Source organism: Elgaria multicarinata, chromosome 1 (genome assembly GCF_023053635.1).
Source record: "Elgaria multicarinata webbii isolate HBS135686 ecotype San Diego chromosome 1, rElgMul1.1.pri, whole genome shotgun sequence".
NCBI lineage: Eukaryota > Metazoa > Chordata > Lepidosauria > Squamata > Anguidae > Elgaria > Elgaria multicarinata.
Window position 1 is genome coordinate 206,660,579 of NC_086171.1, and position 14,601 is coordinate 206,675,179.

The window sequence follows — 14,601 nt, forward strand, 5'->3', positions numbered from 1 at the left end:
CCCCCACCTCGGGATCATTCTTGAGTCCAAAATCTAATCGTTTCTTCTGCTGGTGGTTTCCCACTTCCCTTAGTAAACACAAACACTAGGAACTGTTTCCAAATTCCTTCGAACTCATTTATTTTAGTTACGCCTTTTCTCCACTTAATATTACATGTCAGTTTATCATTAATGGCTATGTCCCATACTTCTTTGTACCATTCCTCAATAGTATATTCCCCTTGGACCTTCCAGTTCCTAGCTACCATCAGTCGTGCTGCAACCAACAAATTCGATATCAGCTCTATAGTTCCTTTTCCACACTTTATATCTTCAAATAGTGACAGCAATGCTATTTTTGGTGTTTGTTCTATTTTCATTCCCACTATTTCTTCAATTTCTGAGAACACCATCTTCCATAATCTTTGTACATATTTGCATTGCCACCACATATGTAAATACGTTCCTTTTTCCCCACAACCTCTCCAACAATTTGCTGAATGTTGATCACTTATCTTATTCAATCTAACCGGGGTTAGGTACCACCTCCATAGGATTTTAAAATAATTCTCCTTTATTCTTACTGATAAACTTCTCAACACTCTTTGTTTCCATAGTCCCTCCCAGCTCTGTCGCCCTATTTGTATCTTCAAATCTGATTCCCAAACCATTTTCTCTGTATTCTCTCTAAACTCCTTCTCTAACAATATTTTATATATTTCACTCATTAATCCTTTTGAAACTATACTCCCTCCTTTCCCTTCCTCCTTACTTACTACTAATTCTTCAAACCTCGTCATCTTTCTGCACATTCTATTATCTTTAATCCACTCTTTATTCCATTGCTCTAATTGACCATATTCTAGCCAAGATAGCTTCTTCTCCTTTAACAAATTTTCCATATCCTCTCTTGTTTTAATATCTCTTACCCAATCCTTTAATCTTATTTTATTTTTCTCTTTTAATATTTTACATAATCTACCCTTTAGATCCTCTGGGAAATTCTTTAACATTATTATCGGTGCTAAGGGAGAGTTGCTCGGAAGCAGCTTCCCTTTAAATTTACTCCAAATTTCCCATTGAGTCCTCAGGAGTGGATTATCTATACTTCCAACCCACTTTCTTCCTCCGTCTTTAAAAAAAACATTCTCCAAATTCATCTCTACCTTATTTATGGTTTTTTCTTCCATCCAATATAAATCTCCTACTCCCATAATTGCTTCTACAACATGTCTTAATCTATTTGCTACGTAGTATAATTTTATGTTTGGGAGACCCATTCCCCCCTTTTTTTGGCTTAGGTACCAATTATTTTTATTCACTCTTGCTCTCTTTTCTCCATTACAATATTTATTAATAATATTTTGCCAACTTTTTATCTCGGTTTCTGATATTTTTATAGGTAACATTCTAAATACAAAATTAATTTTAGCTAATATCTTCATTTTTATTAAGGCTATTCTTCCGAACCAAGATAAATTTAATCTTTTATATTTCTCCAATTTCTCTAATACCTCTTTCTTTAACCTCGTTAAATTTTCCTTTTCAAGATTCTCTAAATTTTTTGTAATTTTAATTCCCAAATATTTAATCTCATTCTTAACTTTCAATTCCATTCCCTTAAATTCCCAATCCTTTTCTTCCTTCTTGGTATAGTTAAACAACATCATCTCTGATTTAGACCAATTTATTTTTAACCCTGTAATTTCCTCAAATTCCCTCAACTGATATTTAATTCTTTCTAACTTTCTTAATGGATTCTTAATGGTCAATAAAGTGTCATCCGCAAACATGTTTAACTTTATTTCCCTTACCTCTCCAATTCCTTCTAACTCTTCATCCTCCCTTAGTGCCTTCGCCAAAACTTCCATAACCATTACAAACAGGACCGGCGAGAGCGGACATCCTTGTCTTGTTCCTCTGGCTAGTCGTATCTTTTCAGTAAGTCCGTCATTTACCACCACTACCGCCGTATTTTGGGAATATAGCTGTTCTATTACATTTTTAAATTTATTTCCAAATCCCAATTTATCTATAATACTCTTTAGTGCCTGCCAGCTCACACAATCAAAAGCTTTAAAAATATCTAATGCCATAATACCTGCCTTAATATTTGCTTTTTTTATTACATTTATTACATTTAAAACTCTACCCACTAAATTATGCATATGCCTTCCTACCACAAACCCACATTGATCTGCTCCTATATATTCTGCCAAAAATTTATTTAGCCGTTTGGCCATAATAGATGTAAAAATTTTAGCATCCTGATTTATTAAAGAAATAGGTCTATAAGAATCGGGATTAGTCAAATCTTTATCTGGTTTTGGGATCAGAATTATCACTGAATGTTCCCATGATTCAGGTATCTTCTCTCCTGATAATATCCTATTATAAAGTTCCATTAATTTTGGAACTAAACAGTCTTTGAAGACCTTATAATATTCTGGACCCAAACCATCTGCTCCCGGTGATTTACCAACTTTTAACTTATCAATAACCTCTTCAACTTCTCTTTGAGTTATTACTGATTCCATTAACTCCTTATATTCTAATTTTATTCCCTTCTTTATAAACCTTCCAATATACTCCTCCACCTTTTCTTGTTGACTTTCTTTACCCTTATACAATTCCTGATAGAATTCCTGAAAAATTTTTATTTTAGCTTTCATTGCATGACAATAATTCCCTCGGCTATCTTTCAACGTTTCTATCCCATTCCTCCCTTTTTCTTTTTGTGTGAGCTTGGCAAGCAACCTCGAGTTCTTATCACTGTTTTCAAAATATTCCCTTTTCATATACATTAAATTCTTTTGAATCTCTTCTATATTTAAATTTTCTAATTGTTTCTTCTTAGCTTGTATTTCCACTAATTTATATTTATCTTTAACTCGCCAATATCTTTCCTCCAAGTTTTTAATTTCTATCTCTAACTTTTCCTGTTCTGCACGTTGTTGTCTTTTTAAACTACATGTTTCTCTAATACAGATTCCTCTTGCTACAGCCTTCATGGTGTCCCAAATGACTGACCCAGCTGTTCCTCCTTTTTCATTAATTTCCCATGACTCCAACAGTTCCTTCCGAATTTTATCTACTATTTTATTATATTTCAATATCTTTGTATTCAGCTTCCATCTATATGCCTCTTTATAATCTTTCTTAACTGTAAATTCTAGACTTAACAAGGCATGATCAGTTACTTTTATTACCCCCATTTCCATTTTACAAATCCTCGTTGCAAAATCTTTTGAAACAAATATATAATCTATCCTGGAGTATGTATGATGAACTGGGGAAAAGTATGAAAATCCAGGCCTATTCCCGTTAAGTAAACGCCACGAATCTAAATAATCATTTTCTTTTACTAATTTATTCAATATAGTCATATTGTTCCTCTTTTCAGCATTAGTGGGATTTGACCTGTCCCGTTTATTATCCATAACCATATTAAAATCCCCAGCTAATATAGCATACCCCTCCTTAAATTCTTCTATTTCTTTAAACAACTTTATAAAAAACTCTCTATGCCTCTCATTTGGGGCATAAACATTAATCAAAGTATAGACCTTTCCCTCAATTTTACCTTTTAACATAAGATATCTGCCCTTATCATCCTTTTTTACTTCTTCTAATATAAACCCACTTTTTTTTGAAATCAAAGTGGCCACTCCATTTTTTTTCGATGTCCCTAATGACTTTTCATAATAGGCTAACCACTTTAATTTTATCATATTCGAATTCTCGGAGCCTTGGTGTGTCTCTTGGACCATTATAATATCTGATCCCTCTTTATTAAACATTTGTTCTATTCTCTTCCTTTTCACGACTGCCCCCAAACCTTTAACATTGAGTGTTGATACCTTTATCTTTTTATCCATAATCACCCTTTTGAAATCTCTTCCGATCCCTTGTGCTCAGCAGTTCAAACTTGCTTACATAAAAAAACAAACTCCATACATAAAACCCCCACCTTCCTACCCCAATCCCTCCTCTCCTACCTTCCCCCCCTCCCCACCCCCCCACTCTAATCCCCCCCCCATATCCCCGTGAGTCTAGTACTCCAGCCATCTACTTTAAAGGGGGGGGGGAGGCAGTGCTGTGCCTGGCCGGCAGGTTTCTATATTAGCATTTCTATTTGCAATTATCTCCAAACATAATTAACAATTCTCTTACTCTCCAGATGTCCCAGCCTCATTCCCTCCCCCACCCACTCCAGCCCCATTTGCTTCCCCATCCAGACCCAGCCTCTTCAGCAATTCTTTACCTTGATCCAATGAGGTTACTCTGTGTTCCCTCCTCCCATATGTAAATCTTAAGAAAACCGGGTAACCCCATGCGTATGGAATTTTGTTCTGCATTAACATTCCAGTTATTGGTTTAATACTCCGTCTCCAATTTAATGTATGTTGAGAAAGATCATTATAAATTTGCACTGCTTTGCCTTTATATTGTAACTGGGTCAAAGATCTCAATTCTTTCATGATTTGCTCTTTTTTATAATAGTTACCAAATTTCACCAAAATATCTCTAGTCCCTTTGTAGTTTTGCCCCCCCACGCGGTGGACTCGGTCCAGATCCGATCCATCTATTGGTATGTCAGGCATCAGCTCTTTGAACCAGTTCAGAATGATTTCTCTAAGATCTTCTCCTTGTATCTGCTTCAGCTGCTTTACTCGAATTGAAGATCTACGAGATTGGTCTTCCAAGGCGATCAGACGTAATTCCCATTCCTTAAATTGAATATTTGTTGATTTTTCAAAAGCCTCTTGCTTCTTCTGGTCCAATTCCGCTTTTGCCTCTATCTCTTTGATCTTATCCGAGTTTTCTGCGGTCTTATCCGAAAGAACACGCATTTGTTGTCTAAATTCATTCATTTGCAGATCCATTTTTTTAAAAATGATGATATTATTCTCTACAATAACTGCCTTAATTTCTGCTAGGGAGGGAAAGTTGCTGTCCATTGCTTTTCCCCCTTCAGCCATATTCTTTTCTTTATTTGGTACTGTATCCAAAGAAACTGGGTCTATAACTTCGTCTTCCTGGTCTGTTCCAGGGGCTGTATCTTCCAGGTGGGAGAGGTGGGTTAAATTATGATTTGAAGGTTTCTTTTTTTGTATATTCAACTTTTCCCACTTCTTAATCTTTTTTTTAATGTTGGACATAGGACCCTTCTGAGTAGGGCATAAATCTTAGAGCCCCCACTTCCTTAGCAACTTTTACTGGCTTCTCTTCTATGTGCCAAACACACCACCTTCTTCCCGAGGGGGAGGAAATATATTCAGTTCACAACAGCATTCACTAGAGGGGATCAGATCCAATCATTCACAGTTTCTCAAAATCCCACATCTCCCTCACAGAATGCTGTTTCTTCCCCTTCACCCCCCCCCTTCTCGGCACACCGCAAACAGCTTCCACTTTCCACTTTACAAAGATTACAGCAAACAACTTCAAAGCCAGTATTTCAATCTTTCCAACTTAAGATAAAGGATGAGAAGTGAGGATCGCTGTAAATCAGATCAACGTCTAACAAGCATAAGTTCTTTCTTTTCAAACTGCGACATCAATCATGTTACTTTACTTTCGGTTTTGCCTCTGCAGTTTATAAAGACATTCCGTCAAGCTCACCTCATCCCATCGGCTCTTCTCAACACTTTCCAGCTCCGATAGCTTTTATAATCATTTCCTGTCGTTTGCTCAAAGATTTATGCCCATTAAAAAATAGATAATTGCTTTTTCCGGCAACGCCGCTCAGAGCCTCAGAAGAAACCTGCCACCGCCATGGCTGCCAAGCTCCGCCCCCTTGTATTTGTGTTTTTAACTTGTTGGTTGTTTTATGATGGTTTTAATTTTTGTGAACCGCCCAGAGAGCTTCGGCTATTGGGCGGTATAAAAATGTAATAAAGAAAGAAAGAAAGAAAGAAAGAAAGAAAGCTGATTAGTGGGAGTTTCAGGACAGATAAAAGGAAGCATAGTGAAACTATGAAATTCACTACCACAAGATGTAGTGACGACCAGCAATTTGGATGGCTTTAAAAGGGGGTTGGATAAATTCCTGGAGGAGGAGGCGATCACTGGCTACTAGTCCTGATGGCTATGTGCTACCTCCAGTATCAGAGGTAGTAAGCCTATATGCACCAGATGCTGGGGAACATGGGTGGTAGGGTGCTGATGCACTCATGTCCTGCTTGTGGGTTCTTGGCTTTCTCCGCTGTGGCACCCCGGCTGTGGAACGAGCTCCCCGGAGAGGTCCGCCTGGCGCCTACACTGTACTCCTTTCGTCACCAGCTGAAGAGCTTTTTATTCTCTCAGCATTTTAACACTTAATTTTAACTTAAATTTAAATTTTACTGTTCGAACTCTGTATTTTAATCTTATATCAATTTTGCTGCGTGGTTTTATCCTGGTTGTGCTTTTGATACTGTATTTTGTAATTGTGCTTTTAACATGTTGGTTGTTTTATTATGGTTTTAATTTTTGTGAACCGCCCAGAGAGCTTCGGCTATTGGGCGGTATAAAAATATAATAAATACATAAATATGGGCTACATCCGAAATATTACTCCCCGAAAGCATCTGGGGAAACAGATCCAACTGAGAATGATATTAAGGTAGGGGAAGATGTGTCCCTGTTTAGATCTCAGATCTTTCCATTCCCTTCCGGTTTCACAATTTTATAAATTTGTATGGAACATAGGCTCGGAGTCTGAGCACAGGAGTAATACCAGCTGCTGTGAGGCAAAAGCATGGGAAGTTGTTGCCTTTGGGTCTTGCTGGTGGGCTTCCCAGGAGCTTCTTGCTGGCCACTGTTGAGAACAGGATGCTGAACTAAATATATGTTTGGTCTAATCCAGCAGAGCTCTTCTTATGTTCTTGTGGTGGGTGTCAAGCTAAGCCGATGCCTTCAGATACACTAGGTAATACTATTCTCTTCAATACTGAATACCAGTATTATTATTATTATTATTATTTATTTATTTATTTATATAGCACCATCAATGTACATGGTGCTGTACAGAGTAGAACAGTAAATAGCAAGACCCTGCCGCATAGGCTTACATTCTAATAAAATCATAATGAAACAATAAGGAGGGGAAGAGAATGCAAACAGGCACTGGGTAGGGTAAAACCAACAGTATAAAGTCAGAACAAAATCAAGTTTTAAAAGCTTTAGGAAAAAGAAAAGTTTTTAGCTGAGCTTTAAAAGCTGCTATTGAACTTGTAGTTCTCAAATGTTCTGGAAGAGCATTCCAGGTATAAGGGGCAGCAGAAGAAAATGGACGAAGCCGAGCAAGGGAAGTAGAGACCCTTGGGCAGGCGAGAAACATGGCATCAGAGGAGCGAAGAGCACGAGCGGGGCAATAGTGTGAGATGAGAGAGGAGAGATAGGAAGGAGCTAGACAGTGAACAGCTTTGTAGGTCAACAGGAGAAGTTTATATTGGATTCGGAAGTGAATTGGAAGCCAATGAAGAGATTTCAGAAGTGGAGTTACAAGGTCAGAGCGGCGAGCCAAGAAGATGATCTTAGCAGCAGAGTGGTGAACAGAAACCAACGGACTGATGTGAGAAGAAGGAAGGCCAGTGAGAAGAAGGTTGCAGTAGGGTTAGGACAGTCAAAAGAGTCTTTGCACTATGCACAATCATTTTTTAGACTTCACTGCAACAAGACATGGTGACGGCCACTGGCTTAGATGGGGAATGGTGGATGTCCAGAGGGTAAAGGCAGGTCACCATTCCACTATCTCCCTCAGAATGTAATATGAAGTATCTGTTGCAACTGCCATCCAGCCCCAAAGCCTCAACCACACACTCACCTCCACACGGTACTTCTCTGCACTGTGACAGCGGTCTGTCGCCCCAAAGCAGAAACACCTGGTGCAACCTTTGGGATTGCTGCCATCCAAAGAGAAGGTCCCCAGGTGGCACTGGTCGCACCTTGGACCTTCCACATTCTCCTATAAAGGTTTTAAAACAGAGAAAAGGAACTGTTCACTTGCTTTCTGAACAGAAAAGGGAGTTAAGGGGAAAATAGAAGAGGGGATTCTTTGGCTCAGTTTGGACAACACATTAGTCATCGCAGTGTGAAAACTCCACTCAAGGGTTGAGTTTTTAGGGGTTGCTCCCCACACAATATATTCTAACTCCAATGTCATTGAGTCTGTAGGCTACTGTGGAGTTGAGTAAAATCTATTGTTACATTTGAATGACAATTCCTCTGTTCTCACTCCTCCTCTGACCCCCCCAATGGTATCCCATCAGCCATTGCTGCAAAAAACCAATCCTGGTGGCTCTCCTAGAGCGGCACTTCTTTCTTTCGCCGCTCTTGCCAGTGGGAAAAGTCAATTCAACGCAATGGAGAACTCCACGGAGCCTGCCACACAACACGCAACACAACGGTTGTGCAGGAACTCTCCTCTGCACAGCGTGGGTATTCTGCATGGAGTGTTTTCCAAAAAACTCCACCGTTGCATGGAGTTTTCCCGCCAGACAACACATTTCTCAACGGTGGTATTAAAAACTCCACCATGGAGTTCTAAAACCACGGTGGAGAAACATGTTGTCTGAACTGAGCCTTTGAGTGTGTTCAAACCAAAGAGCTCAAAATGGCTGTTCATAAGTCATCAAAAGCATATAGGCAAAAGTTGTACTCTACTGCAATGCATGGTTAAAGGAGAAGCTCAGGCATTAAGGGTTTTACACATATACTTTGTTTTGGCATCACCTTGTCTAACATATCGTATTGTTCCAGCAAGGTTGCATAGGCAAGGAACTTATGGCAATCACTCTACACAAATGTAAAACACTGTGTTTGCTTTTTAAGGGCTTTCTTGCCCTGCAGTGTTCTACAATTTGGACAGTACTGGTCAGGAAGGTTTTCACAACCTTTGCGTCAGTCTGCCTGATCTATCAACTGCTGCTAAAGTAAAAGCAAAACCTGTCTTTACAGAGTGATGCATTATCCCATAACAAAAAAAAAAGATTGCGTTCTTGTTTGTCCAATGTTGCCCCCAAGTGGAGGCGCGCATGGATTTCCCTATCTGAAAAGTAGTCCTAGCAGACTTGCCATGGCTTAGAGGGCCTGTCTCAGCATGAATTTTTATCCCACCATGAACTGAATCAACACTCAAGAGTTTGAGCTCAAGGAAAAATCACATTCCATGACAAAGCATTTTGCTTCAGTAACGTTTTGGTTCCAAAAATGAGAGAGCGACTTTCTAGCACTAACTGCTTCAACTCAGTTGCAGTGGTCAGCAGCACCCACTCATTAACACCAGTCAGTAAGACATGAGCTCCACCACTTGATGGAACGCCCTATTGTGCGCTCAGAGAATGGTTGAATGGTGACAGGACATTAACAATGAAGTGAATTTGATGCCGTTGGATACTACTGAGGTCTCAGCTAGACGTACCGGTCTAATGCAACGGAGGGGTGAAGATCTCGCAATATTTTTATCGCAAGATCTCCCCCTCTGTGGCACGCAATGACCTCAGAGGGAGAGGATGTCACGGCCGCCATTTTAAATTTTTTCCTAAAGACAAAGAGCACACGAATGCTCGTGCGCATTAAGGTAGGGTTTTTTAAAATTTAAACTTAATTTCCCCCCTCCCCCCACCCCACCCCAGATGGGTGCAAAGCTCCTGAAGAGCTCTGTGCCCCGTGCGCGGGTCCCAGGTCCTCGTGAGGAACCGTGAAAACCCGCGATGCCCGCCCACACTTTCCAAAACCACGGAAAAAGCGGGCTCAAAGGCGAGGGCGATATCCCGGGGCAAGGGAAGGATCATCCCTCCTTGATCCCAGGATCCCCTGTGGGTCATGTGGATCACCCCGGGATTTCGCCCCGTCTAGCTAACGCCTGAGCATTGAAAGCACCAACACACTTTCTCTTAAACTTCTTTATAAGTCCCTTAAAGGCCATTTTACCCAGTAGCCCAGTTCAGGTAGGACGAAAGAGCCTGTGTATCAGACTAACCTTACAGTGGCACTGCCCAGTGACTGGATCACACACACTTGCTTTTGTCCCTGCGAGGTGGCAGTCACAGCTCCTGCAGTTTGGGTACCCATAGTAGCCTGGGGCACAGAGATCACACTGACGTCCTACTACGTTGGGCTTGCACCTGGAAGAGACAAGTTTCTGGTTGGTTGGTTGATTTCCTTCTGACTTCGAACTCATGTTGAACAACTGATTCAAAGTCCTATATCAAGTATGCTTTAGTCCTGCATTGAGCAGGGGTTTGGACTCGATGGCCTTTAGGCCCCTTCCAACACTACTATTCTATGATTCTATCTGTAGGGTTTATCCATCTCCTGCCCTGCTCTTTCCCAACTTTGTAACAAAGCAACAATAACTATGACACTTCTAGTGACAAACTAGTTTAATGCAACTTTTGATTTCCACGAATAACTCCTGCACTTTGAAACAAGAAGCATTATACAAAAAGGATGGGAGCGAAATTAATTTGGATCGTGCTTTAATACAAATTGACCCTTCTTGAACTGGAACACAATTATCCTTTGGTTTTCAGATCCCTTTGAATTTTGTGATGCAATTCTCCAATCAAAAATGCATTAAAAACGTATATGCAGGAAATTTGAATACAAATGGCATATATTAGGGAAAAGTGCTTGCACAAAAAGTGGGGGAAGTTGCGCACAAACCTTTTTACAAATCTTTGTGCACATCAACATGCATGTAAATTTTTGTTCAGAATTTTTAAAAATTCACAAATTAAAGTAGCAGCACTGAATGGTATAGAAAGCAAAACAGACAGATTTGTCCATCACTACTATGCATATGAAAATATAAGAACTGCTGTATGGGACTGAGGTTAAGAATCCATCTAATTCAGCATTTTGTTTCTAATAAAGGGCAACCAGATGTCTTTAGGAAGCTCAAAAGCAGAGTATGAAGGCAACTGCAATCCCTTGCTGTTTGTCTCCGACAACTATTACTCGGAGGTACAATGCCCCTAAAGATGGATGTTCCATTTAGCTACTATACTAATAGACCCTGTTCAGATGGGCTAAACATAATGGCTTAGCATGTCGTGTGAACCATGACTCAGGGCTCATCTACACCAAGCAGGATATTCCACTATGAAAGTGGTATATACCGTATTTCTTCGATTGTAAGACGCCATCGATTCTAAGGCGCACACTAATTTCAGTGCCACCAACAGGGAAAAAAGCATAAAACTCTCGTCATGAGCAAGATCGCACGCGCTTGGACGACATCGCACGCCCCCCCCCGCCACACACACTTTCCGAAGAGGCCTCAAACTTGTGCTGCGCTCTCTATGCTCCCCCGTGCGCCCTTCTGTCCCTTGTCCTCTCTATGCCTTGTCCTCACATCCTCCCACCCTGTTCTAGCTTTCGCCGCGGCTCTGTAGTTTGAGGCGGCGCTTCCTTCTCGCGCTCTGCCTCTCCCTTGTGAGCCAAGGGAGGCGCTTTCTGAAGCGGCGCTAGGAGAGCCTGGCTGAAGGTGAAGAAGGCACAGGAGCGTGAGGGTTGGAAGCGTGAGGTACGGAACTGGGGTGTTTCCCGGAGGGCAGGCGGAGAAAGGAGGAGTAAGCGGTCCGGCCTGGCAAAGCGGGGGCGGCCGGGGGGGCGGTGAGGTGGGGAAGAAGGAGACGCGGAGGCATCGTCCTGGCAACAAAACGCTTGGCTGTTTTTTGGTGAGGCTTTTGAGAGAGCCTTTCTTAGGTTTTCTGTTGGTAGTGGAAGCTGGTTGGCGCTGAAGGGGTGGGAAGAAGGGGTAGATACCGTATTTCTTCGATTCTAAGACGCCGTCGATTCTAAGGCGCACCCCATTTCTAGAGCTGTTGCTTTAGGGAAAAAAGTGCGTCTTAGAATCGAAGAAATACGGTAAAAGGCAGGAGCCACACTACTGCTTTATAGCGATATTGAAGTGCACTGCAGGATCTACACTACTGCTTTATAGTGGCACTGAAGTGCACTGACAACTGTTGGGGCCCATGACACATCTACGCCAAGCAGGATATTCCACTATGAAAGCGGTATATGGCATGTGTCATGGGCCCCAACAGTTGTCAGTGCACTTCAATACCACTATAAAGCAGTCGTGTGGCTCCTGCCTTTTATATACTGCTTTCATAGTGCAATATCCTGCTTGGTGTAGATGAGCCTTTAAAAGGCGCGTTGTTTGAACCACCCTAACCATGGTGCCTACATAATCATGGTTTAAACACACTCACTAACCATGTGCTGCAAAAGGGTTAGCAGACTAACCAGGGTTTAGTGTGTTGTGTGAAGAGGATTTATGAATACGAAGCAAACAAGAAAGCAAAGCCTTCATATATTTCCTATTTGACTGTTGTTCAAAGCACCTTACTAGTGCCGCGTTTATGGTGAACGTTGCAAACTTTCACAAAGATTCAGAATGAGGGTTGTTGTTTTCAATAGCTTTTCTTTTTTCATTGTCTTCAGATCAGCCAGAAGCCTGCCAAGAGTTAATGACGTTCTGGGAGAAACACAAACCGATCTTGCTAATGTAATGAATCTCCAGCAAGCAAATGTCTATTTTGCTCCAGAAGAGACGGAGAAAAATAAAGTGAACAAATCCTGCAGCCAATCAATACAAGGGGGTGCTGAAGACACACTTGGGAGGCCAGGGACAACGCTGACTCTGGTCCTTTTAGACTAACAGGACAAAGGGACAAGGAATTATCTAAATGAATATACCTTTCCAAAATGAAATACCTGAAGGACACTCAAGGGTCTGTCAAGTCGGGGGCTCAGAGACATCAGAGCATAACTACTAAAGCGAGACATTCCTATTCAATGGGCCACCATCACCGCTGTGTTCGGAAGGCAAAAAGCCACAGTGACGTAGTATACCAACTGATGACATTACAAACACGAAGCCCTTTAGAGATCAGACATAGGGCAAAAAAATGTTGCCTTCTTCACTTGACATTGTCATCAAGCCCAAATTTGATGGTGATTCACTAGGTTTCCCCAAATGTTGGTTGTTTATAACTTGGGGGTGGGGGAGTGCTCAGTGTCTGAATGGGTTTCATTTATAAAGCAGGGTGTGGCGTTACACCCCACAAGTCAGTTCCCAAATGTATGTCAGCAGATTGTAAGTCTGTGGGTTTTAGAATGTTGGCCTGAGTGGGGGGAGTTAGAATGTCTGGGGAGGGGGAGGAGTGATATATAAGGGAAGGACTGAGGGGATTGTGAGGGGACTTGTTAGGTATTCTAAGAGTCTTTAGTGCTCTCTGTGTTTCGGGTACTTAAGTTCTGGGAAATTTGAGGGTCAGTGTAGAGAGTGGTGTCTTTGGAGTGTGGTGTGCACATAGTTGACGTATATTAATCAATACAGATAATAAAGAAAGCTCAAGAGTGATTGAGTGAGAGAAAGAAAAGTGCATATGTGAATGAGTGAAAGGATTGGATGAAAGGTTTCAAAAAGGTTTTAAATGTTTTATTTGAAACAAAGCTTGTGAACTTTTAAAAATAAATTTTAATTATTTTGTTTTTAACTACCACAAAAATCCCACGTGTCTGTTTGGCATTTATCATCTGACGTTTACACATTTAGCACCCACTCTGACAATAATTCACCTCAGCACATATAACTCACAGTGTTTTATTTTATATATTGAAATCCTTCTCCACTTAAACCCCTTTCTCCACATAGTTTAGAGGAAGGTAGTTTTTATCCCTTGCCTCAGGCGTATCAAGCGGTGGTGCTTGGCTTGAGCAGGGAGTAGCCGCGGCCAGGCTTGGTGTTCAGAGCCTGTGTCGTGGCACAGGGTACAGCAGAAAAGTATCCAGATGCTGTGGCAGCCAGTACCCTATTATTCACGGACGTAGTAGCCATCATAACCCACCTGCACTGTCCACTGTCTATGTTACATCCTGGCTCTGTCTGATCTTGGATTCCAGGGCTCGAACAATTGCAGTCCTCACAGCCTACGAGTGGGTGACAGCCAAAGGTCTGAGGCTCACAGACCGTACACTCTGGTTTAATGGTGTGTGGTGGACAGATGCACTGTCCTGTCAGCTCATCACACAGGCGAGTTCCACAGTCACAGGCTGCAAGTGAAAGCAGGCAGATGTACATCATAAACATATACACACACGTAATCAGCTCCAAACACTGTCTACTAGATTCAGGAGTGTATTTGGATCTTCAAAGCGCGTCCAATGATCTTTCAAAAACTGGTTAATCGCACCTACCACAATAGATTCAACTTGTCCACCCCATGCTTAGTTCATAAATTTTAGACAGGCGCTTTTGTAGCAAATCAATTAGAAGGGCGTGTGTGCTTTTTTCAGCCAGTATATTTAAGGAACAAGTAAAGGCTGAGGAAACAACAGCTGCTGTGCTGAATTCCTTTCCTCATTGTATAAAAGGCCGCCTCGGCCAAGAACAGATTAACAGGATATCTCTTCTGGGGCTGCTAAGGGCAAGAAGCATTTAATTTTCCTGCAAGAGAAGTAGGATGCCCAATGCAATAGCGGACAGAAAACAATGGCCTGGGACACAGCTCAGCAAAAGGATGAATATGGAGAGATTGATTTTTCTTTCTATGTACCTAGTTTGACCACTGATGACCAATCTATTAATGGTTCCGATTCCAAGTTTTGGAATTCTCAGAA

The 14,601-nt window shown here is 41.3% G+C and overlaps 1 protein-coding gene across 1 annotated transcript in view; it reads right to left on the minus strand.

Annotated features, from left to right (window-relative positions):
• LAMA5 (laminin subunit alpha 5) overlaps nucleotides 1-14,601 on the minus strand; it is a 256,947-nt gene that overhangs the window by 66,081 nt on the left and 176,265 nt on the right. Inside the window, exons 35-37 of the mRNA XM_063142632.1 lie at nucleotides 13,830-14,034; nucleotides 9,947-10,091; nucleotides 7,790-7,930 (exon numbers count right to left, since the gene is read on the minus strand). Of these exons, the coding sequence (XP_062998702.1) occupies nucleotides 7,790-7,930; nucleotides 9,947-10,091; nucleotides 13,830-14,034 (491 nt within the window). The remainder of the gene's footprint in view (nucleotides 1-7,789; nucleotides 7,931-9,946; nucleotides 10,092-13,829; nucleotides 14,035-14,601) is intronic.